Source organism: Eptatretus burgeri, chromosome 7 (genome assembly GCF_056783735.1).
Source record: "Eptatretus burgeri isolate ZD-2024b chromosome 7, Ebu_testis_v1, whole genome shotgun sequence".
NCBI classification, from domain to species: domain Eukaryota; kingdom Metazoa; phylum Chordata; class Myxini; order Myxiniformes; family Myxinidae; genus Eptatretus; species Eptatretus burgeri.
Window position 1 is genome coordinate 68,695,919 of NC_140967.1, and position 26,088 is coordinate 68,722,006.

The window sequence follows — 26,088 nt, forward strand, 5'->3', positions numbered from 1 at the left end:
TCAATCGGAAAACAAACCTGCCGTTTAGCAGTACTTTATCTCCAAATTCGTCCAGATCGCACATGCGCAGAGGAGCGAGATTAAAAAAAAATTACTCTGTCTGCCGGCCTGGCAGTCAAACAAAATTTAAAATCATTCCAAACAGGAAACGTATTGTTTTAAAGGACATCATAAAGGACACAAACACCAGGAACAAATAACTAAGGTAACATGTTAGATAGGGTGGTGTAATAGACACTGCGTCGACAGTGATAAATTCTAAAATTAACTCTTTTTTTTTTACACGACCTTTACAATCTTTATTTTATTTAAATCGAATTATATACTTACATATAGACACTAATTATACACTTATATACAGTGTATTGAGTGCGTGGTGTTGGCTTAGTGGTTAGGGTGGTGGCTTGGGATGCTCAGGAATCTGAGTTTGAGCCCCACTGGCCAATGAATTAACATCAGGGGGGTTGACTCAACCTGTCATCCTTCCGAGGTCGGCGAAATGAGCACCAGCATACTGGTAATTATCCCTGCGTGTCGAAGGCGACGAAAGGGTTGGCGTCAGGAAGGGCATCCGGCCGTAAAAACATTGCCACAAGAGAGGGTACCATGATTGGAGCCTGCAAAAAGCTGACCCCTGCTCAGGGAAAAAGGCTTTCAAATGGTGTGATACAGTGTACTGAGTGTAGAAAACAAATTGCCTTCTTTGCACTTTCAAGAACCTCCAGTTTTGCATTACTGTACTTGGACATGTTAAATAGGGTGGATGGTGTACAAGACTAAATTAATTTTTTGAATATTTTTTTTTTGGAATTTTTTTTTTTAATACTTTTTTAGTGTATTTTTTTTAAATACACTAAATTTTTGGAATTTTTTAAAATAAATCTTTAAAATCATTATTGCAATTGAAGGAGACACTGAAACACTGCAAGGTGTGAGGTGTTCTCTGAACTCTGGTAAAGTAAAGCACAAGCAGGACACCTGTCTTTGACAGATTGGAGATTGTAGGCTTTGTTATTCACTGATTGAATCAGGCTTATTTTATGCAAGAACTTCTGGGTGTACTACATTCGTGGTTCATCCATCATATGCATATATGAACAAACTCGTTCCTGTCCCAACTCTGATGCATCTGACAAAGCTGGCCACGTGAAACACATGGTTGCGCGAGATAGAGTCCTGCTTGGTGCAGTGTTTGTCCTTGTGCCATGTTTATCGAGATACCGGGAATTGGGGCGACTTGAATTTCAATGGAAGTCGCTGGGAATGAGTGGTATACGGGGAAACCAACACATTCTCGCCTGAGCACTCTCCGATGGAGATCATAGCTTCCATGAGATTTTTCATCAGCTGTCGCACGACCATCCGAGTTCCGTTGCACAATTTTGGGGAAACCAGATTGTGAAGAAACACGATTGGTGTCCCAACTTTCAATTTCAGCTCATGAGGTGGCATGCCCGGAGGATGTAGTGAGTTCAGAAACTCGACAGGGTAGTAAATTATTTGATCCACGTCCGAAACAGTGTCAATGGATTTATAAGTGACGTCTTCATTGGGCACATGTTCCAATAGTCATTGATTCAGTGTACGAACGACGTCGTTTCATGGGGTTACTATTGCTCGTTGCGACAACAAATCAGTATCTCCATAATTTTGTGAAAAATAGGGGCAATACCAATGGGCGCTCATCTGGTAGAATTATGATACCGAGGAGGAAGTCAACGTAGACAGAATCGGCAAAAAGATTAGAAATGTTTGGAGGAATTACGATGAGCATCTGCCAAACGAGGAGTTCCCTTGGAACAGCGATATTCTGGAGGCAGTAGAGGGCCTGGCACCTGAGATAGAGAATGAATGGATGAAGAAAGCCATCGATGAACTGAAGAATGGTAAAGCGGCAGACAGCACTGGTATTGTCATAGAGATGCTGAAGGCATCTGGTGATATTGGAGTGAATTTAATCACTGATCTGATAAATGCAATTATAAGGGAGGCATCTGTCCCAGATGACTGGTTGAAGAGTGTAATAGTGAATATTTATAAAGGGAAGTGTGATGCCTTAGTTCGAAGCAACTATAGGGGTCTGAAGTTGTTGGACCATGGAATGAAAGTGGTGGAGAGAATCTTGGATAAATTGATGACAGTGTTAATATACATGAAATGCAATTTGGTTTCATGCCAAGAAGGGGCATGAGGGGCAATTTTTATCGTTGGGCAATTACAGAAAAAATATCTGGGGAAGAATAAACAACTGTACTTTATATTTGTGGATTTGGAGAAGGCATTCGATAGGGTGCCTCAGGAAGTGGTGCAATGGTCTATGAGAAAGTTACGTGTGGAGGGATTGGTTAGTTAGGGTAGTTGTGGCAATGTATGATGGCCCAAAAACCTCTGTGAGGGTAAATGGAGTGCAAAGTGAGGATTTTGAAGTGAAAGTGGGTGTTCATCAGGGTTCAGTCTTGAGTCCAATCCTGTTCATCATGGTTCTTGAGACTATATCACAGGAATTTAGACGAGGCTCACCTTGGGAAATTCAGTGATGATGATGACTTGGTGCTGATAGCTGACAGTGTGGAAGGAGGGTATGGAGGCCAGAAGACTGAAAGTGAAAACAGGGAAAACGAAACTACTGATAGGTGGTGCAGGAGAAGGAAGTGTGGAAAAAAAAAAGAGGGAGGTGGCCCTGTGCTGTTTATAGAAAAGGTGTAGGTAGCAATTCAATATTATGTAAATCCTGTAACTGCTGGGTGCACAAGAGGTGAAGTGGCATTAGGGGTCGACTGCAGGTGGTACCTGACTTCAAATGTGCTGTTTGCACAAGTAAACAGGTGGCTTCAGTTCGAGCGGAAAAGGTTATTTTATCGGGATATATCCCTGGAATGTGTAGATAAATTATGTTACCTTGGTGAGATGATTGGTGCAGGTGGTGGTGTGTTGGCAGCAGTGAATGCAAGAATTAGAAGTGGCTGGAGGAAGTTTAGGGAGTTCTTACCCCTATTGACATCGAAGTGTGATGTTGTACGGCAGCGAAACATCGGTGATCAAAAAAGGAGGATGAACGGAGGTGTGAACAAAATGAAATGAGAATGGTGAGATGGATGTGTGATGTGACACTGAAGGATAGGAAATCAAATATGTAATTAAGAGATAGGTTCGGTATAGAAAGCATCAGTGAGGTTATGCGTAGGGGTCGGTTGAGATGGTTCGGACATGTGGAAAGGAATGTGGGTGGGTAGTTGCGTGAAGAGGTGTATAGATATGAATGTGAATGGAAGGAGAACTGGAAGCCATCCAAGGAAAACAAGGGATGAGTTGGAGTGAAGGTCTAACGAAAGGGTTAGTGAGGGATCGCACAGCCTGGAACGCAGGCAGCAAATAACACCAAGGGTGTGTTCAGTTACCACGCTTCTTGTGGAGCACTCGCCAAGTGGCTTGAGCACTCAATTAGACACTCCATTAGAAACCGTTGATAAGGAGCAGGCTGGCTTGGCGAGCGCCAGCTAAATGCTTGGTAACTAACGAAACCGCAGTTTACCACATCGTTTTTCACTCTCCGGGTTTGCAACGACAACCTTCTACCAAATAAGAGTAAACAAAATCACTAAATGCACAGACTGTATGTTAATTACTCGATCATAAACCGAAAGACGAGGTGTAAATCCCCCAACCTTGTTTATTCGGCAGGCTGTCCATCTTGATCTCGCCAGCTGCTGGCAATGAAATGGTGAAAATAAGATAAGTTCGATGATCATCGCATCAAAAAGATCGAATAAAACGTCCGTCATGGATAAATAATACATGAAACAAATTACGGTTTTACAAATATTACCGGATTCAATAAAAACCCGGAAGCATTTGAAAAAATAAACGGCCATCCCGCCAATTATTGTGCTTCGTTGCTCTGTGATTTACGTCAATGTACGACTTATAGTCATCGTTTAAAATGAAATACCTTCACAAAAATTGATTTTCAAATCTAAACTGTGAATATATAGTTTATGAGGTTTTCAGTTTTTTTTTTTTAAATGACGACTTCAAAAATACACCGCTTAAAGCGGCACGTTACTCTCCTCAGCCGTTTAACTACCACCATTACCACTACCACGACAACATGCATACATCGCATTGGGATTCAAATCTGAATTCAGCCCACTGGTTGTTGTATCATTTGCTGAGGTGCTGCTGTGTCTGCTGATGCAGTGCCTCGACGCGTTTCGAGCGGGAATCTGTCGTTCATTGAAGGTGCCTGGAATAACTCACCTCCTCGACGCCAAAAACCGTTGGAACTCGTCGGCAGGCGAGACACCCAGTATTAACGTCCGTCCGAGGGTCGAAGAACGCACACATTTACGTGTCAAGGGTGACCATGACGTACCGTCAGAAAACGGCGAGCTTGATTCAAAGCACTCGAGCAAGCCCTCCAACGGAACGAAGCGCTCGTCACAGCTTGACAACATGGCGGTCTTCAATGTGAATAGTGATATCATGGAACTCGAACAAATGCCGTGCGAGCTGTCGTTTCCAGTTTTACTCGATCCTGTTGTGAAATTCCCCACACGAATTAAATTGTGTGTGAGTGAGTGAGGATGAGGAAGGGGAAGAGGAAGAGAAAGAGGAAGGGGAAGAGGAATCGGAAGAGGATGAGAAAGCGGAAGAGGAAGAGGAAGGGGAAGAGGATGAGAAAGAGGAAGAGGAAGGGGAAGAGGATGAGAAAGAGGAAGAGGAAGAAGAAGAAGAAGAAGAAGAAGAAGAAGAACTATATGAAGAGTAAAAGAAAGATGAACAAGGAGCTGATACTCTATGAGGAATAGAGCTGTGGAATATGAAAGCTAAATCTTGGAACAGTTTTTGAAATGGGAGTTTGGGAGGAGGCATGCATGAGGGGAGGGGGAGGGAAAGTAGAGTGAAGAGAGGGGGAGGGAAAGTAGTGAGGGGAGGGGGAAGGAAAGTAGTGTGAGGGGATTGGGAGGGAAAGTAGTGTGAGGGGAGGGGAGGGGAGGGAAAGTAGTGTGAGGGGAGGGGAGGGGAGGGAAAGTAGTGTGAGGGGAGGGGGAGGGAGGGAAAGTAGTGTGAGGGGAGGGGAGGGGGAGGGAAAGTAGTGTGAGGGGAGGGGAGGGGAGGGGAGGGGAGTGAAGTAGAATGAGGGGAGGTGGAAGGAAGGCAGCGTGAGGGGAAGGGAAAGTAGTGTGAGGGGAGGGGGAGGGAAAGTAGTGTGAGGGGAGGGGGAGGGAAAGTAGTGTGAGGGGAGGGGAAGGAAGGCAGCGTGAGGGGAAGGGAAAGTAGTGTGAGGGGAGGGGAAGGAAGGCAGCGTGAGGGGAAGGGAAAGTAGTGTGAGGGGAAGGGAAGGGGCGATAAAACATGCCCAAACCCAAACTATTCTCTTTGCAAAGCCCTGCCTGCATGCATACCTGCTCGCACATGCAGTGACCTTTGCATCCCTTCAGTCGGCTCACTCCGAATCTGATTCGTACATACTACACTATAGGAAAGTAGTTTTAAATTCATAACTCAACCGTCAGTCCTTAACGGGGTGGGGGAAGAGGAGGGGTGGGAGAGAGCGGGATAGGAGAGGGAAGAGGAGGGGTGGGAGAGAGCGGGATAGGAGAGGAAAGAGGTATCATGGGAGGGTTGGACAGAGAAAGAGGAGAGGGGTCTGAGAAAGGGAGAGGGGTGGGAGAGAGAGAGAGAGAGAGAGAGAGAGAGAGAGAGAGAGAGAGAGAGAGAGAGAGAGAGAGAGAGAGAGAGAGAGAGAGAGAGAGAGAGAGGTGTCAGCGAGAGAGAGGTGTCAGCGAGAGAGAGGTGTCAGCGAGAGAGAGGGGTTGGAGAGAGGGAAAGGGGTGAGAAGGAGAGGGGTGGGAGAGAGGGATAGGGGTGGGAGAAAGAGAGAGGGGAGAGAGAGGGGCGGGAGAGGAGAGAGAGGGGCGGGAGAGGGGGAGAGAGAGGGATGGGAGAGGGGAGAGAGAGGGGTGAGAGAGGGATAGGGGTGGGAGAGAGAGAGAAAGGGGTGGGAGAGGGTGGGATTCCGGCAGATGTGACATCCAGTTTAACGCCCACACCAGAGACGGGACACACATTGATGAATCACCCTGCCTGTGAAACACTGGAATGACAGTTTATTGCTGGGTCGGGATTCAAACCCAGGATGGACAGCTTAGAGCAAGTGTGCGTACCTCTCGGCTATCCTGCCGTGATGTGGTGATTGATTGCTTTGTACCAACTGAAAATATGTTTTTACTCATTTTAATCATCTAATTAGGGTACCTCGTGTAATGGACGGGGTAACCAACTGTTTTTCTTCTGTTTATTTATATTTCTTTTCCCTCCAGCAATTTTTGGGTGTTTTCTCTTTAAAAATCATTTTCTTGGGAACGGTAAGTCCGATCGACACAAAATTTTCACCGTAGTATGTATCTTTTTTGATAGCATAAGTAATTGATAATTATGACGTGATAGGTCACGTGGTACGGGCGCCGTTGAAAAAAAAACGAAAAACTTTGGACCTCTGTATCTCTGAAATCGTGCAATGAAAAAAATTATCGCTTCATACATTTTAGTGAACGTCCCATGTGGAATACATCTGATTTTTCGTGATGTCATCGGTGAAGTGGCATCCCAGTGAAAATTCGACTGGGAGAACGCTGCATGGGAAATCTCTGAAATTTCTTGAGGTTCATCTATGCAACAATTTACATTTGGGAAAAAATATTTTGACGCCATCGGTGACTTTGTTCGGCAGCCATATTGGTTTGAAAAAAAATACTTAAAATTTTTTTTTTCTCCAGAACGGCTGGACAGATTGAGGCGAAACTTTACACACACATTCCCCATGACATCCTTTTACAAGTTTGTTAATTTCTTATTGATAGGTCACATGGTTTGGTGGCCATATTTAATTTACCCAAAAGCCTTCAAACATCTCCAGAATGGCTTGTCAGATCAAGGGAAAGTTCATAAATATATTCTCCTTGAGAAAGGGATATAAGTTTGTTAGTGAATAATTGATAGGTCACATGGTTTGGTAACCATGATACATTTAAGAAAAATATTAAATAATGTTCTCTCTGGAACTACTTCACCTATCGAAGCGAAAATTTGCAATTTTCATCTATCACCGTGTCTGCATATATGGTAAAAATTATGACATCACAAGTCACATTGGTTTGGTGGTCATCTTGGATACAAAAACGCACCGTATCCAATTAACACGAACTTTCACATACGTGTTTCGCTCCTCCTTTAGAGGCAGAATGTAAAGTTATGATGTCATAGGTCACATGGTTCGTCAGCCATATTGGATTTAAAATTAATACATTTTAAATATCTTCTTCGCCAGAACGGCTGGATAGATTGAGACAAAGCTTCACACACACTTTCCCGAAGACATCCTTTCATAAGTTTGTTAACTTATAATTGATAGGTCACATGGTTTGATGGCCATATTAAATTTACCCTAAAATCTTTCAACATCTTCTCCAGAACGGCTGATCAGATCAAGAGGAAACTTCACACACTTATTCTCTAATGCAAGGGGATATAAGTTTGTTAATGAGTAATTGATAGGTCACACGGCTTGGCAGCCATGTTGGATTGAAGGGAAAATATTAAATAATATTTACTCTGGAACCGCTACATTAATATAGGTGAAACTTCACAATTATAATCCAGCCAATATGGGAAACATAGGTTTAAAATTTCAACCCGATCTGTCACATGGGTTGGCAGCCAGAATGATTTAATTATTTGAATCTGAGAACTTAAAAAAAAAAATTTCCATCAGGCTCACTTGGCTGCACCTGCATGCGTTTGAGAGTACAGCAGCAGCAATTCAATTGATACCGATGATGGCCCCAGGAAAAATGATCAACTGTGGACATAATAAATGGATGGAACATGGCCTGTTTCTCAGTGCATAACTTGTGAATCCCGTGTCGGAGAGAAATGTGTGGAGCCTTATTAGACTCAGGGGAATCCCGCTGATGGTGTCCACATTTATTACTTTGTGTTCAACTTATTGAAACACCAATTCAATTGCTACCTACTATGAATTCAGGAAAAAGGGCTAACTGCATATGCAATTAATAGATTGAACACTTCGTGCAACTCGGTTCGTAACTCGTCAGCCCGCGTTGTATTGAATCAGGGTTGCATCGAAGCCGGACGTCTGGGTACCCGGTCATCACTGCCAGCAGTTATAAAGTGGCAGTTCTAGTATATTTTGCCTTCCTAACTCCAGGAATGCCCCCACGAAGAACTGCACCATGGTATCACCATCAAAGCTTGAAGAGTACTCGTCAAGTGGCTTAACCACTCAGGCAAGCACTCCAACGAAGTGGTTGAAGAAACTTTTAAAAACTAAACATTTAATATTTTATATTTATCTATGGATGCCGAAGTGATGGATCATATAATGAAAGCAGATGGGACAAAATGGGAAACGTGGTGTAAAATAAAATTGCACATTTTCAGTGAGCGAGCCACCAGGAAATCGTTGTGGCCTGTTCCAAGTCAAGGCATTGTTGAGCAAGGCAAAAAAATGACTGATTAAGACCTCAGCAAAGTGACCAAGGATGCACTTTGACAAAGCATAATTAAATAAAGCCGTTAATTATCTTCAAAAATTGGTGTTTACATTAACTCAAACACCCAGTTTTTCACTCAAGCACTTGCTTGGAGTTCCCATAGTATGCATGCAAAGTTTCAGGCTGCGAGGTTTCATGGTTTTGGAGTTATGGAGGACACACACACACACACACACACACACACACACACACACACACACACACACACACACACACACACACACACACACACACACACACACACACACACACACATTATTATGGATGAAGTCGATCATTCTTCCTCAATAGTAGCTTACGTGTCCATAACTGCCTTGAGATGTGAAAATATATGAAGCACACAGAGTGCACATCCTGTAAATAAATGTTGAAGACATGATGTTGCATTGCTTGTGTTTTCGTAATTAGTGTCCTGAAAATTAACTTTGTGAAAATGAAAGGTGTTCAGTGCTGTCATTAGGGCTACAGTGATAAACTTCCACAATACCCACAGTAGTTTGGTTAACAACACATGGTGACAACTGACAAGTGTTTTTTTTTTCTTTTCTATTTGCCAAACATGTTATAAATTCTTCCTGGATGTCGTGTTGACTGGTATTTCATGAAAACTTTGCCAATCCATGTGACCACCACACACTTGTGAACTGTGAACATCTCTCCATACCATCAAGACGTACAGATCCAGCATGGTTTTGAGAAAGTGGTCCTGCGGATGCAACTGCCAGGGTCACACCCCAAGGTTTAGTGCCCTCCTCGGGAAGAAGTCCAACTTATCAACACATCACCGTGGATCACTTCCCTAAAGGGTCGCTGTGGAATCGACATCTGAATTTCCATGACTTTATCTCATCAGCAGACATCAATCATCATCTCAATTCTTGGGAAATACAAGAACAATTTCAAGTTCAGAAACATTATTTGTCATGTTGTAAGAAACTATAGAAGCATTAAAAAAAAAACAATCCTATTGCAGTAGATGTAGCTTGGTATTGTATTATCTGAACTTTTGTCGATGAATGGTAAATGATCTTTTGCATCAGTTCACTCGCTTCTTGGTGCTCACTTTTGGGTTACTCTTGTTATTATCGAGTCGATGATTTGAATGATACACCCAGTGTCGATTATATTCTTATTATCAGTTCCCATAACAGGTAATTTCCATCGCAGGGAGGATTTTTCGAAGAATCCGCGCACCAGAAACGATCTTCGATGAACTTTGGTGGGACATCGAACAACAACGTTCTGGAGCACTTCTCAAAGTGGACTTTCCATTCTCATTGGACGGCAGGGATGGTACCGCCCATCCCACGAGAAATGGTCTCCACCGGACGTCACTGATTGGCCCTTACTAATGACGTATGATCACGTGTTATCCGGAACACGTTCATTTCCCTTTTGTACGTTATTTATATATATTATACATATGTACAGTATATTATATACATATATATACGAATATAAATTAATTTGTTGTTTTTTTTTCATCACTGTGCGGAAGGTCGTTCATTGGACTACGTTGGGCCAGGTAGCGAGATCTTGGCCATCGAATCGGTGAGTACGAATCCAGCATGAGGGTAATCCTATCGGTCACATGTCTGTGAAAGAGCTTCACCTTACAGACCGCGCACTTACATACAGTGTGGGCGATGGAACTATCGTGCCGAGCGTCCAGCGATCGGACTTACCAACGAGTTCGTTTAACACGTCCTTTATGAAGATGTCTTTTTTTTTTCTTTTTTTTTTTACTATCATTTCCTGTGGGAAACTTCCCCATTTTTGGGAAAGTGGACTGCTCCATGTGCTCCTTCCGTTGACCGTATGACTGTGGATTCGCTGCTCTCTGTTCTCCCTGCCTCACGTGGTTGTTTTTTTTTTTTTCCCGGCGAATTTGTTATCGGTCGCCATTTTGACTAAGGAGGCAACGCAAGGTTTGTTTGGGGAGGGGGAAATGCCGCGCTCGTGCAGCTCCTTTGATTGCCGAATGCGGCAATCCGATGAAATAGTGAAAAGCGGTGTAACTTTTCATAGGTGAGTTAACCGTTTACATTCTAGCAAGTTATATCCCCCTGCCTTGATTATATATATATATATATATATATATATATATATATATATATATATATATATATATATATATATATATATATATATATATATATATATATATATATATATCTGCCTGATTAGGATAATATTTTGCACTCTTCCCATCCAATGATTCCAAAAAAAAAGTTGCTCAACCATATGGCATGTTGATGCACAAGTGCTTTTTTTAATACGTATTTTATCATTAAACACCTGAAAATGCAATTGTCATAAAGGCATTAATTATTAATTAATTAATGTCATGAAGGTAAGGAAGGCATTAATTAAAAAAAAAAAAAATTTTTTTTTTTTTTTTCTTTTTGTTTGTGTCCGCAGATTTCCAAAGGAGCCAGTTATTCGTCAAAGATGGGTTTGTGCAATGAGACGTGTTGACCGAGGCGCAGACCAGCAGTGGGTTCCTGGACCAGGTGCCTGCCTCTGCTCCAGACACTTTCACGAACAAGATTTCTTTCCTTATGGAGAACGACAGAGGTTAAAGCCTGATGCAGTTCCAAGCTTCTTCTCCTTTAAGGTAGTTTTTTTAAATTCTCGTTTTGACATGTACATGTAGCGGATAAATCCACTAAATGAGAAAGTAAAAATAAAATTGCCTTTTATTATTTTAAGCCATTCCTTCAAATTGTTTCCTCTCGTATAAACAGGACAGATGTCCAACACTAGTAAATTGCATGTGCATCAACTTGAGGACTTGGGAGTTTACCCTTTCTTTTTGCATCCTGCAGCTGCTCTTGCTGTGATCCCAGGTTAAAATTCTGTGCAAGGGCTCATTGTCCCTCCTGGAGGAGATTGCATACATATTTGTCATTGAAAGACAAAAAATTTCACTGGTTCAACGACCATTTGCCACCCTTCATGAAGTTCTTTCGGTTATTTATCACTGGCTGGACTTGTATACTGTATAACCTGCACCAGTCTGTCTGTCCATTTGGGGAGGAGCTTTTCAGTTTAGGGTGGGGCTTCCCCCATTCAGGGAGGGGCTTCAAAATCAAATCACCGCCATTTTGTTTGTACCTCGTCGTCTGCTTTGTAAGGCTCGTACTCTCTTACATTCTCACAGCTTTATCTTAACTCTACTTCGACATCTGATTTCTTCTTTTTTTGTAGTCGCTAAGATAGTGTAAGTTTCGGATGCAAAAAACCGAGAGGGAAAATTTGTGTTTTTCGACAAAATTGCGTTTTCAGTGAAATTAAGGCCTGTAATATAAAGTCCATTCAGACTGCTTCATGGCTATATCTTAACTCCAATTCACCTTCTGATTTTATTTTTTCTAGCATTAAGATGGTTCAAGTTTCAGTTTCAGAAAAAGGTGAGAAAATAGGACAAACATTGCCATTTATACACAAAAATGCATTCTAATCGGCGTTTTCAATGTATCTCTGGTCAGACGCGATATGGGGAGAGGGAGGGGGAGTTGTCATTAAGTTACCTTTTTATCCCCCGCCGCGTGGCGGAAGGGCGTTATTGTTGTCACCCAGGTCGTCCGTCCGTCCGTCCGGGTGTCAACATTTATAGCTGTGAGTGTGATAACTCATAAACTGTTCGCCATATCGATTTGAAATTTGGGTCACATATGTACCACCTGAAAAGGAAGAACCCTATTGATTTTGGGCGTGACCGGATCCAAGATGGCCGACTGGGGTGGCCATCTTGAAAAAAATGTTTTTTGTAATAAATGGAAAACTGCTTATCTGATTTCAATTATTTTGGTTGCTACGTTCCTCACCCCTGGGGAACTTTTTCGAGATGACCAAATGGTGTCTTATTTCCAATTCAGCTCCCTCATTATCTGGAATATGTATGACCTTTTTCATTCAATGGCGGGGGATTCCCCATCTCTGATGGTATATTTATCATAGTTACCTTTTGACGAAACAAAGTTATATTTTGATTTCAACTCGTGCAAAGAAAACGAAGTAATTCATGTCAGCGATTGCAGCAGCGGTCTATTATACACCGCCCAAAGAAGATACGTCTTCATAATGCAGAGAAAAGAAAATTGTGACGTCTTTAATAAAAAACAAACTTATGGTTTTGGCACGAGTTTTCAAGGCTGAATCGTGTGCAAGTAGAGGATTTATAAACACACTGTATGTCACATGTGCATGGACATGGAATTCACATAGTATATGTGAATTCGTTTTCAATGTATCTGGTCGGATGCAAATGTGGTGACGACGAGGGAGGGGGAGTGGTGAGAGAGAAGAGGAGGGAGTGGGATTAGAGGAGTGTGGTATGGGGAGGAAGGAGGTGAAGTATAAGAGTGAGTGTAGGGGGAGGAACGATGGAGGAGGAGGGGATGTAGAAGAGTGAGGATTGTGGGAGGTGTGGGGGGGGTAGTGAGAGGGAGATGAAGTGGACAAGTGACGGTAGGGGGGGGTAATGAAAGCAGAGAGGAGGGAGGGGGAGTAGAAGAGCAAGGGTAGGGTGAGTAATGAGGAGGGAGGGGGAGTAGTTAAGTGCGAGGGTAGGGTTCTCTGCGACGGAAAACTGAAGTAGTTCGGGTTCGAACTGTCGTCTTATTATATTTTTTCAAGTTCACGGATTATATAATATATATATATATATATATATATATATATATATATATATATATATATATATATATATATATATATATATATATTGTTGTGGTTGACCAAATTCGCAAACCACCATTCAGGTCCTTTAGGTGAGATATCTCGGTAAGTATATGTGTAGTTAGGCCCAAACCCGTTGTCTAGAGGGAATAAATGTCATTCATGCGGGCTGCGACTCTTCAGGATAGCCGTTTTTCTTTTACTATCTTTATTTTGGACCAGCCGCCATTATTACCACCACCAACCACGTCTCAACAGCCATCACAACAACAGCCACCAACCACAACGCCGCTTCACCACAACCGCCACGACCTTTACCGTCACAACTCGCCACCATCGCATCACCGTCATCTCGCGCCACTCGTGGGCACCGATGCTGGACTCGTGCGGGGCGCGCACCGAGCAGCGTGTTCAAAAACATCACGGACTTTCCGCAGAAAAACGGATCAAAAACGACTCGCGCCCACTTTTGTTCCGTCCAATCGGTGAGCGAGGGGCGATTTGGCCCCGCCTCCAGGGCGTTGGAGGGCGGTCGCTATATGCAAATTCATGGATCAAAAAGCATTCACGCCCACTTTTCCTCGGGCCAATGGGGAGCCAGCAAGAGAGGTGAAGGGTCGGAGGCAGAGGGTCAAGGGTAAAAGAGCGAAGCCACGGGGCTTATAAAAACGACTGCGTTCATCAGTCAAGAAGAGTTCAGTTCAGTTGAGTTGGAAGTAAGAGTTCAGTTGGAAGTTGAGTAAGAGTTGAGTTGGAAGTTGAGAGTTGGGTGTGCGGAATTCAAGAGTCGTCGGTGGAGCTGGAAAGAAGTGGTACTAGTCGGAGTGAAGAGGACGGAGCTGTGGAGAGGTGACGGCGGCGAAGGCGGACGAGGGGGTGCTCGCGTCGGTGCCGGGAGCGGCACAGGGAGAGGCCAGCAACGCGACCGAGGTGGAGGAGGAGACGCTCGCCGCGGGACCCGAGACAGGGTTATATCCTCCTTTCCCCGAGCATCAGCAACCCCCTCCTGTTTCCCCCCGCGCTGAGATAGTGCGACAAAAGGGGGCCCCCTTCCCACCCCCTACCAGACACTGTCCGCGAGGCCCGCGGAGTTGAGGCACCACCGCCACTTCGCGTCTCATCATCAGACGGGTAGGCCCGACACGGTCTCGGCCCCAGGCCCGCCTACCCCCTCATCCTGGAGGGTGGTTCTCTTTTCTTTTGCTTTGGGAATGTGTGTTGTCGGCGCCGTCTGTGAAGTAAAATTGGATAAGTGTTGCCGTGTGCCTGGTAGTCGGATAGATCTGCATTGTTGCATTTGCTTTTTGTGTAATATTGCATTGTCTTCTTCTTTTACATGTGCTTTTGGTGGAATTGTTTCTGTGTGCTTTCCGTTCATCGCGAAATAAATGTGCTTATTGTTGAACTGTTTTCCCGCTTCGCTTCGTCATTTCTTTCATTGAATCCCCATCTTGTTTCACGTAAAGGGTTGGTCGTGGGCTAAGACGCCCGATAATTAATCGAACCGTCGAGGCCGACGAATAACACCGCTCGGTTATCCCGATAGTACGGAACGGGTCGCTTAAGTGGCCCGTGTCCGAAGTCGACCTGCGGCGAGGTGCGATCGCCCGGTCTACCCTCCGTGTGGGTACTTAGGTAGGTCGAATTTGGCGAGCAACCCTATCCCACGCGGGGGCCGATTGGCACGATCGCGGTGAGACCGAAAGGTCCACCCGTGACTGGTTCCCGGCATTAGTCCGAGAGGGTCACGACTGGATTGTCCGTCCGGTGGGCGACGTGCCGCGATTCGAGTCACGTGGCCGTCCGCACACCGGCGGGCGCGAATCCGCAACAATATATATATATATATATATATATATATATATATATATATATATATATATATATATATATTTCATTTCAGGTGAGTGATAAATCTTTTCCAACTATATAATGAAACAATGCTTCAAAAAAACTTTATTCATAATATATTGAAAATGTGGACTAATGATTAAAACGAATTATTTATTCATAAGGTTTAGTTTGAAGGATTTTTTAATTTGTGGAGTGAAGTGTATTTGATTTGTTGTCAATAAAGGCAGGTTCTCTCCCCCCCCCCCCCTTCTCAAGTCGGTCAAGTCAAGGTAGAAGTAAGTTACTCCACACCCTCTCCCACCCCTCCCCCACCTACCCCCCTCTTCTCCCCTGTGCACGATCCTCCCCTCTCCCCTCCCCTTCCCCTCCTCCTCCCCCTCCCCTCTTGCTCATCCTCCCCCTCCCCAACCTCCCCCCTCTAATTTCATAATGCAGAGGATATGCAAAGCCAAACACATCCTCCGAGCCATCGTATTCACAATCACTATGCCCTCCGTATAAGTTTTCCTTTCAGTGTAAAGTGACTGTTAAATTGATTATCAAATATTGAAAGGTTGTAGCTGATAGGTGTCATGGATCTTGTGAAGGCTACAATAGTTGTGCCTCAAGCTTCAGGTGTCAGCCTATGGGACTGTGCAATTGGAATATATCAGCAATACCTGTCGTAATGCCTGGTGTTGCTCGGGCTAGCAATAAAGCCTGGCGTTGCCCGGGCTTTCTTGCAAATTTCCTGAATAGCGGTAAGGTGTTAGGGTTAGGGTTAGCTGTTATGGATAGGGTTAGGGTTAGTGTTAGGGTAGCTAACCCTAACCCTAACACTAACCCAAACCCTAACCCTAACAGCTTGGCGTAGCGGAGGTAAACAGCGCCTGGTGCAAAGTGGAAATTTGCGTCCCCCGTAGGCCTTAAACTTGAGTGGATTTGAATGGAAAATCCCATAAGGGATATCGAATTTTTTTTTCGATATTTTTTTTTCGAATATCGGAAGTGTTATGGAAAAAATTTATAGCCAATGACCTAAGTTGGACCAAAAGCCATAATCGTACCGAATTTGAATGGAATCCATTGGAGTTTGTGAAAAGGCATCAAAACAAATTTTGAGGGGCCTCTTAAGGAAGACAATAATATTGTTGCGGATTCGCGCCCGCCGGCGTGCGAGCGGCCACGTAACTCGAATCGCGGCACGTCGCCCACCGGACGGACAATTCCGTCGTGACCCTCTCGGACTAACGCCGGGAACTAGTCACGGGTGGGCCTTTCGGCCTCACCACGATCGTGCCAATCGGCCCCCCGCGTGGGATAGGGTTGTTCGCCAAATTCGACCTACCTAAGTACCCACACGGAGGGTAGACCGGGCGATCGCACCTCGCCGCAGGTCGACTACGGACACGGGCCACTTTAAGCGACCCGTTCCGTACTATCGGGATAACCGAGCGGTGTTATCGTCAACCTCGACGGTTTCGATTAATTGTCGGGCGTTTTTTAGCCTACTACCAACCCTTTACGTGAAGTAAGATGGAGATTCCATTAAAGAAAAGACGAAGCGAAACGGGAAAAATAGTTCAACATAATTCACATTTATTCCGCGGCAAACGGAAAGCACACATATACAATTACAACAATTATGCACCAAAAGCAAATGTAAAAGAAACACAACAATTATGCACCAAAAGCAAATGCAACAAAAGAAACACAATGCAGATCTACTACCGACTACGCGAGCACATGGCAACACTTACACAGTTTTACTTTACAGACGGCGCCGACAACACATATACTCAAAAGCAAAAGAAAAAGGGGCCACCCTCAACTACAAGGGGGCAGACGGGTCTGGGGCCGAGACCGCGTCGAGCCTACCCGTCTGGTGATGAGCCGCAAAATGGCGGCGGCGCCCCGACTCCGCGCTCCTCCGTGGGCCTCGCTGGCACTGCCTGGAATGGGGTGGGAACGGGGCCCCCTTTACGCACTATCTCAGCACGGGGGGAAACGGGGGGGGGGGGTTGTTGATGCTCTGGGGAGAGAGGATAGCTGGCTTGCTTGGGTCCCGCGACGAGCGACTCCACTGCGCCCTCGACCGCGTTCCCGGCTTCTCCTCTCTGCAGCTCCCCGACAGACCGCCTCTCCTCCAGACCCGTCTTGACTGCTGCTGCCACACTTCGCCGCCGCCGCCACGACTCGCCCGAGCCCGAAACAGAAAAACCTCTCCTCCAACTCGAGCCCGAAACAGAAACTCTTCTCCAACTCGAGCCCGAAACAGAAACTCTTCTCTCGAGCCCGAAACAGAAACTCTTCTCTCGAGCCCGAAACAGAAACTCTTCTCCAACTCGAGCCCGAAACAGAAACTCTTCTCCAACTCGAGCCCGAAACAGAAACTCTTCTCTCCCACTCGATTCGCCCCACACTCGGCGCTTTATAGTCAGCAGGAGAAACCATATGCAGATTTTCGGATCAGGATCGGCTCGGGGGCGGAGCCATGCTCGCCCATTGGACGGAGGAAAAGTGGGCGTGAATCGTTCCTGATCCTCGAATCTGCATATATCGATTCTACTCCGACGCGCCTGGAGGCGGGGCCAAATCGCCCCGCGCTCGCTGATAGGACGGAACAGAAGTGGGCGTGAATCATTCCTGATCCGACTTCCCCGGAAAGGCCGCTTTTTGCACCCGCTGCTCGGCGCGCGCCCTGTACGAGTCCAGCATCGGTGCCCACAAGCGGTGCGGGAATGGCGGCAGAAGGAGGAGAGGTGAAGGTGGTGGAGGGTTTATTGTGGTGGTCCCTGGCCACGGTGACGCTTGGAATGTAGGTGATGCGATGATTGCGAGAGCGAGTTGTGACGGTAAAGGTCGTGGCTGTTGGCGTTGTTGTTGTTGTGAAGCGGCGTTGCGGTTGGTGGTTGTTGTGTGATGGCGGTTGAGACGTGGTTGGTTCAAAATAAAGATAGAACAGAAAAACGGCTATCTTGAAGGGTCGCAGCCCGAATGAATCAAATTTATTCCCTCTAAACAACGGGTTTGGGCTAACTACACATATACTTACAGAGATATCTCACCTACGGGACCTGAATGGTGGTTTGCGAATTTCCTCAAACACAATACTACCCCCTCCCCTTTTTACAGACTCGTCCCGAGTCGTCAAATTTTCGTGTGCCATCATGTGTAGTTCTCCCCTAGTATGTTTTACCTACGGATCCCTGAGTGCGACATTCATGGTATTCGTGTCCCCAAAATAAATAACCTGAGGGCTGAGTAACTAACTAAACAAACCCACTCACACGGACGACTTAAATAAAATTGCCGGCGGTAAGACATACATGCCGGGGGTGCACTCATATGTACAGTACAATACATCTTAACCTTAGCTTACAAATTTTACACTAAAGCATGGCCCAGGATCAATGGACTCTGCAAAAAGAAAGCAGTTAGCAGGGAGCCAGGCTGCTCACATGCAGTCTCTGGCTCAAAACAATGCAGGTGACAGGGAACGTGGCCGGCTGCTCACACGCAGTCCAAGGCCTTCCCTTTTGAACTGAACGCAGTGAACCACAACGGTGCATGGGCTGCACAAACGCAGTCTCCGTGCCAGCTCAAGTGGCACACGCAATGAGCACAACGGATGGATGGATGGATGAATGGATGAATGGATGGACGCAAACACGGTGCACGGGCCGCCACTGCAGGCCCGTGTTGTAGCTGCCAACAGGGCAGTTCTTGCAGCTTGCAAACTGTTGCTTGCTGATCCTGGCGCACATGGCAATGAACAGGGGGGGAGGGGCAAAGCAAAATTGAACGGGGGCTGGTGAACAGGGGCAGTGGGCATGGCAAAGGCGAGCAGGCAACACAGCCTGCAGAATAAGGCCGCTGCAGGCAAACACAGCCGGCAGACGAACTGGCCGGCACAGGCCTTGCAGTAAACAGCTGCAGACGATCCGGCCGGCACAGGCCTTGCATCAACACAACAGCTGCCGATGAAGTTGGCCGGCCTCTTGCCGTGCAGTGCAGGTTGGTGGAAGGGGTGCGGTGGTGCTGGCCACTCGGAAGGCGGGCTCGGACCTACCCTACGGTCTCCCTCCCACCTATCGCCTTTGTCTGTCACTGTCTATACCCACCCCCTTAATTTGTCAAACCCAATTTAGCCCCAACTTATTTTTTTGTTGTTTTTATTTTTACTTCCCCACTATAAATCGTCCCCTAACCCCCTTTATCGTCCTTGTTCGGCTAACCTATCCTGTCACCTTGCCTACTCCCAACCCCTACGTTCCCTTCCCGGAGGGGAATAAGGGAGAGCTAGCGTCCTGTGTTGAGGCCCAACGAAGCCTCAAGATGGCCTCCCCAGACTTCAGCGATTTAACCCAAAGTGGGTCCAGCGGCCTACCGAGAGCGAAGGGGTGGATGGTGCGAAGGGGTACATTTCCCTATCTATCCTAACATTTATTAATCCTTAAACTACCCTGGGGCTTTCAACAAGCGCCTCTCGCTTAAACTATTGGTTCTAACAACCCAGATTCCCTTCGCCTGTGTTGGTGTCCTCTCAAATTTCGGGCCTCGCCCCCCAATTTTCTTTCCGTGCCCTCACACGGTCTCATGGCTGGGACGCGTGGCTCCCCTTGGCAGGCACTACCCTCTGCCGAATCTCCCGCTATGGCACCCCCGGGCACTACACTGCCTCCGAGCCTACCAGCTCCCTAAACACCGGGGAGTGCCCCCATGGCACCTCCCCTGAAACGCACACGTGGCAGGCTGGCTTCCCGGGCCCCTTTCCGAGGGTCACCCGTGCCCACAACACTGCCCACGCGGCTAATGGCGCCCCGGGCCCCGCATCAAGCGGACGCACCCGTGCCCACTACGCTATCCCGGCCCCCCATGGGCCCTTGGCCTACTACGGCCGACTTGCCTGGTGCCCGGGGTACCCACTCAGCGATACTCACCTTTCGCAGCCACGCTCCCAGCCAGTCAACAGGGCTCCTGCACTCCTCCAAACGGGTTTCGAGCCTACTTTCCCACCAACAGCAAAACGACTTCCATTTTATCAATTTAACTAACCCCCTAACTCACTCTACACTGACCCCGGGGTCCCTTGGGCGGGAGTCACTCCTCCCCCCAATCACTCATCGCACCATGCATTCCCCATTCGCTCCACTCACACAGACCCGCTGGCCTCACACACTCACCAAGCACATGCTTCCACTTCACTCACCAACTCTTCAACACACTCACCGCTGAACTCTGCCATCCTTCTAACTACCTCCCCGAACTAACTCGTGCTCCCACGTCGTCCCTTAAACTATAGCACGTTCCATTTAACCTACATAGCTAAGCTACGTCCCCTCTACACATCCAAAGTCTGTCTCTGTCCTCAAAATATATCCCCCCCCCAAAAAAAAATATTTCCATCTCCCATCCTAAATCTCAACTAACACCCTCTACCTAATCCATTCCACGGGCCCCATGAGGACTTACCCCTGCCCCATGGAGCCAGTCTAACTAAGCTAACCCTTCCCCCTAGCTAGTGTCATCCTGTGCCCAGGTAAGGGGGTTATCCACCCCTTGCCCGGGAATCCTGTTCACCCGAAAGCGAGGCTTGCTTTTTTTTTTCTTTTCACATGCGCAGCACCAGCGCGGAAACTCACAGCTCGCGCACTTTGCACCTTCCCGTGACGTCATGCAGCTGCACGTGTACGTCGTCGCTCCTTGGACGGTACCATCCGGCAGGGATACCCCTCCTGCCGGATTCCAACCCCACGTGCAGCCATGACGTCACCGTGCGCATAAAAAAAAACACAAGCCCCACGTCTCGAGGGGTTCCCCACGCGAACACATGTGCCCTGCCCGTTGGAGCTGAACACACCCGCTCGCGTGGAGAACCTGTCCGGTCCAAATCCGTAATCCTGCCTAAACTTTGTCCATCCGCGGGATCGGCAAATCCACCGCGTGCGTTTCCGGACCGGGGCTTCACTCTCGCAAGTGAGCACGTGGGGGCCTCGTGCGTTGCACAGCACGGACCTCGCGCTCGCTGTTGGGTGAACCCGGCACGGTTCCCGAAACAGCTACAGCCGCTACCCGGCTTTCTTTCCTCTGTCGCCGTCGTCGTCGCCATTCAACCCACGCACACCTGCGTGTCACGACGCTCATACACCACTCCATTACATTCACCCCGGGAGACACGGCTGCATGCTCCCGCATGCCAACCGACATCTCCCTTACACACAGCGACCTTGCACACGCTGTTTCTCTCACACTCGGCCGCTCACTTACTCGTGCCATTTCCCTCACACAAACCATACCACTCACACACGCGGGGGCACTCGCCCGCGGTGTCTCATCCACACACAGCGTGCTGGGGAGCACTCCCTTCGGCACACTTGCCACCACACCACTCACACACGGGGTCGCTTCCACACATGGGGACGCACTCAAACCTTGCACCATACACACCGGGACAACCACACTGGGGATTCGTGTCCCCACAAGGGTCTCTGGGGCCTCTATACCCCCCAAGCTCTCCGTGCACCTGTCCACAGCACCCGTCCCCTCAACCTCGCAAAGCATGACCGAACCCACCTGGTCGTGACTCGCTTCAAGGGGGCATACTCCCTCCCCTCGTTCCTGGAGGAGGCTATCCCGCTGCTCGCACTGGGTCTCTACCCAGTCCGCCAGCTCACCCCCATTATCCTCCACCACCTCCGTGTGTTCGTCTTTAGTTTCTTCCACCCCGTTTTCATCGTGTCGTCTTTCCTCTATCGTTCCCATCTCCCGTGTCTCTGTACATTTATTAGTTTCTGTTGTCCCCTCGTGTCTATTAGTCTCTGCTTCTTTCTGGCGTCTTTCCCTTACCTTTATGTAGGTCAACCTTGCTTTCTCCTTGAGTCGCTCCCGTCCTTCCCTCTGTTTCACTCCTTGCTCTTTCACGATCTCCGCGTACCTCCTTGCTTTCCGTCTTAATTGTTCTTTTCTCTCCCTCCCAATTATTTTCACCTCGTCTCTTGTCTCCCGTGTCTCTATACATTTTCTCTCCTTGTTCCTTATTTCTGTCTCTTCCTGGTTCCTTTTTCCTTCCCATCTGAGTCTTTCTTTCTCTCTGAGCCCCATTAGCTGTTAGTTCTCCCTCCGGAGCTCCTCAATTTCCGTTGACTCCAATCTCGCTCTCCGTTTTAGTTGTTCAATTTCACATTCGTATAGTTGTTGTTTTCTCTCCCACTGTTCCTCCTGCTCTTTGTTTTCCAATCTCATTGTTTCTTTCAATTGGCTCATTTCCTTCCTGTGTTTCATTCGCTGTTCTCTCTCTACTCTTCCTCGTTTCCTCTCCTGTCCTTCCTTCTCCAGTTTCATGGTTTTCTTCATTTGGTTAATCTCCTTTTTGTGTTTCATTCGCTGCTGTCTCATTACTCTTCCTTGTTTCCTCTCCTGTCTTTCCTTATCCAGTTTCATGGTTTTCTTCATTTGGTTCATCTCCATTTTGTGTTTCATTCGCTGTTCTTTGTCTATCTCCTCGTACTCCAGCCTCAGCTTTTCTTTCAATTGGTCAACCTCAGATTGATGTTCTTTTTGTTTTCTATTCCATTGTTCCTCTCGTTCTTCCCTCTCCAATCTCCTTGTGTCCTTCAATCTCCTGATTTCTCCTTCCTGCTTGATTCCTTGCTCCTTCAACTTCTCCTCGTATTCCAACCTACTTTTTTTCCTTTTGTCGTTCAGTTTCAAATTCATACTCTTTCAGTTTTTTATTCCACTGTCTCTCTTGTTCCTCGTTCTGCAATCTCATCGTTTCCTTTAATTGAAGGACTTCCTTCTCCTGTCTTATTTGTCCTTCCTTCATTACTCTTTTTTGCATCTCATTCTGCAATCTCGTGGTTTCCTTCAGTTGGCTGATTTCCTTCTCCTGTCTGATTCCTTGTTCTTTTAGTACTCTTTCTTGTTCCTCATTCTGCAATCTCGTTATTTCTTTCAGTTGGCTGACTTCCTTCTCCTGTCTGATTCGTTCTTCCATCATTACTCTTTCTTGCATCTCATTCTTTAATCTGGCCTTCGCTTCCAGCTGTTCGATCTGTACAGTGTGGTTCCTTAAAGTTTCATTCTCTGTTGTCGTTCTTTCTTCTCTCACCATCCTCAACTCGTTTTGTAATTCCCTCTCTTTGTTTTGGTGTTTCTGTAACTCAGAAGCTTTCTTTTCCAATTCCTTTCTCATCTCCGCACACTCCGACTTTGCTTTGGCTTCTAATTGTTCAATCTGCTCAGTGTGGTTCCTTAACGTTTCATTCTCTGCTGACATTCTTTCTTCTCTCACTATCCTCAACTCGTTTTGTAATTCCGTCTCTTTGTTTTGGTGTTTCTGTAACTCAGAAGCTTTCTTTTCCAATTCCTTTCTCAATTTGCGTGCTTCTTCACTCATTTCATCTCTTCTTTCCACCGCTTCCCTCCTCAATTCATCCCGTTTTTTTACTGTATTCATTTAGTTTTTTTCTGCCATTCCTTTCCCATTCTTATCTCCCCTTCCAGGATTTCTCTTTTAAACTGGCTTGCCCTTACCTCTCGCTTCAGTAGTTCCAATTCCCCATCTTGTTTGCGTTTTTCCTTTTCGAGCTTTGTTTTCCTTTCTCCTTCCTCCCTCAATTCTCCCTGCAGTTCTTCGAACTGTTCTGACTTTTCCAGCAATTCCTTTGTCCTTTCCTCCAGCTGTCTCTCTCCTCTTTTTATCTTCCATTCCAGGCTTTCTCTTTCCTGATTACCTGTTCTTATCTCTTCCTTCAATTATTCCAACTCTCCATCGTGTTCACATTTTTTCTCTTCCAACTGTATTTCCCTCACTCTCCCCTCCAGTTCTTTGAACCGCCTTGCTTCCTCCAATAATTTTTCCATTAATTGTTTTACTTCCAAGTCGTGCTCCTTTTGTTTCTTTTCGAGCTCGGTTTTCCATTCTTCCTCCCATTGTTTCCTTTCCTGGGATACCAATCTGCTGTTCCTCTATTCTTTTGTTCAGTTTGCTCTTCGCATATTCCAACTGATGGGTATAAAACACTACCAAATTCTTTTTCCCACATAATTTGTCGACTCTATTGGCCAAGTCATGTTTTTGCCACCGAATTTGTTCCAGTAAATCGTCCAATCGCTGTGTCCCCCCGTACACGTAATTTTTCTGAAGCGCGTCTGCGTGCCGTTGTGACTCGTCCACTCCACTTTGCACCTCCTCGATATATTCTTCATAACGCTTCACCTTTTCCAAGACATCCCCCAATTGTGCCTGAAGCCTGCCAATGCTCGCATAGTCATCCTGCCACGCCTGCCATGGCACATGCCGTGACCACGTGCCTTGAACCGGTGACTGGGAGCTCACACCTCGTGCTGTGCCATAAATATCAGCCCGCTCTGTGCTGCGCTGAGGTACGATCGCGCTGCCATTGTGCGACTCCGTTTGCCGGCAAAGTTCGTGCTCAAGCCGCTCCCACTGACCACAGTTAGTGGTGGGGTTATAATTGAAAAAGAACCGACCTGGGCCATGGATCCTACATGACGACACATACCTAATACCCCCGGCTCCCGCTCGCCTTGAGACGCCATCTTATTTTTGGTAAAGGGTTAATTTAAATCGCTCGTAATTTGGAGGGAATCGGGGGTCGCTCCTCTCACCCCTGGACCGATTCCCATGAATTTAGCTGGAGACAGGAGAGCTAGTTTTCCCGCTCTCCGACACCAGTGCCGCGAGGAAGGGGATGGGTTTGTATCCCACTCCTGACACCAGTGTTGCGAATTCGCGCCCGCCGGCGTGCGAGCGGCCACGTAACTCGAATCGCGGCACCTCGCCCACCGGACGGACAATTCCGTCGTGACCCTCTCGGACTAACGCCGGGAACTAGTCACGGGTGGGCCTTTCGGCCTCACCACGATCGTGCCAATCGGCCCCCCGCGTGGGATAGGGTTGTACGACCCACTTTAAGCGACCCGTTCCATACTATCGGGATAACCGAGCGGTGTTATCGTCAACCTCGACGGTTCCGATTAATTGTCGGGCATTTTTTAGCCCAATACCAACCCTTTACGTGAAGTAAGATGGAGATTCAATTAAAGAAAAGACGAAGCGAAACGGGAAAAACAGTTCAACATAATTCACATTTATTCCGCGGCAAACGGAAAGCACACATATACAATTACAACAATTATGCACCAAAAACAAATGTAAAAGAAACACAACAACTATGCACCAAAAGGAAATGCAACAAAAGAAACACAATGCAGATCTACTACCGACTACCGAGCACACGGCAACACTTATACAGTTTTACTTCACAGACGGCGCCGACAACACATATACTCAAAAGCAAAAGAAAAAAGGGGCCACCCTCAACTATAGGGGGCAGACGGGTCTGGGGCTGAGACCGCGTCGAGCCTACCCGTCTGATGAGCCGCAAAATGGCGGCGGCGCCCCGACTCCGCGCTCCTCCGCAGGCCTCGCTGGCACTGCCTGGAATGGGGTGGGAACGGGGCCCCCTTTTCGCACTATCTCAGCACGGGGGGAAACGGGGGGGGGGGGGTTGTTGATGCTCTGGGGAGAGAGGATAGCTGGCTTGCTTGGGTCCCGCGACGAGCGACTCCACTGCGCCCTCGACCGCGTTCCCGGCTTCTCCTCTCTGCAGCTCCCCGACAGACCGCCTCTCCTCCAGACCCGTCTTGACTGCTGCTGCCACACTTCGCCGCCGCCGCCACGACTCGCCCGAGCCCGAAGCAGAAAAACCTCTCCTCCAACTCGAGGCCGAAACAGAAACTCTTCTCCAACTCGAGCCCAAAACAGAAACTCTTCTCTCGAGCCCGAAACAGAAACTCTTCTCTCGAGCCCGAAACAGAAACTCTTCTCTCGAGCCCGAAACAGAAACTCTTCTCTCGAGCCCGAAACAGAAACTCTCAACTCGAGCCCGAAACAGAAACTCTCCACTCTCGTGCCCGAAACAGAAACTCTCAACTCGAGCCCGAAACAGAAACTCTTCTCTCCCAC

General features: G+C 47.0%; 2 protein-coding genes across 18 annotated transcripts in view; one reads left to right on the top strand and one right to left on the bottom strand.

Annotated features, from left to right (window-relative positions):
• CENPT (centromere protein T) overlaps positions 1 to 4,659 on the bottom strand; it is a 152,944-nt gene extending 148,285 nt beyond the window's left edge. For 3 of the 13 annotated variants that reach the window (XR_015060218.1, XM_085888944.1, XM_085888941.1), the window contains exon 1: positions 3,666 to 3,707. Coding sequence is in view for 12 of the 13 variants with exons in the window: in XM_085888944.1 (XP_085745070.1) it covers positions 3,666 to 3,690 (25 nt within the window). In the remaining variant the exon portion in view is untranslated. Of the gene's footprint in view, positions 1 to 3,665; positions 3,708 to 3,826; positions 3,891 to 4,257 lie in introns of those variants that run through there. The other 10 variants (XM_085888948.1, XM_085888945.1, XM_085888939.1 and 7 more) reach the window with 9 other exon arrangements.
• Positions 4,660 to 10,203: 5,544 nt separating this feature from the next.
• Positions 10,204 to 26,088, top strand: part of LOC147023483 (uncharacterized) — a 134,211-nt gene continuing 118,326 nt past the window's right edge. For 2 of the 5 annotated variants that reach the window (XM_085888927.1, XM_085888929.1), the window contains exons 1-2: positions 10,205 to 10,504; positions 10,998 to 11,193. In XM_085888927.1, the coding sequence (XP_085745053.1) occupies positions 11,041 to 11,193 (153 nt within the window). In that variant the 5' untranslated portion in view covers positions 10,205 to 10,504; positions 10,998 to 11,040. Of the gene's footprint in view, positions 10,605 to 10,997; positions 11,194 to 26,088 lie in introns of those variants that run through there. The other 3 variants (XM_085888928.1, XM_085888926.1, XM_085888930.1) reach the window with 3 other exon arrangements.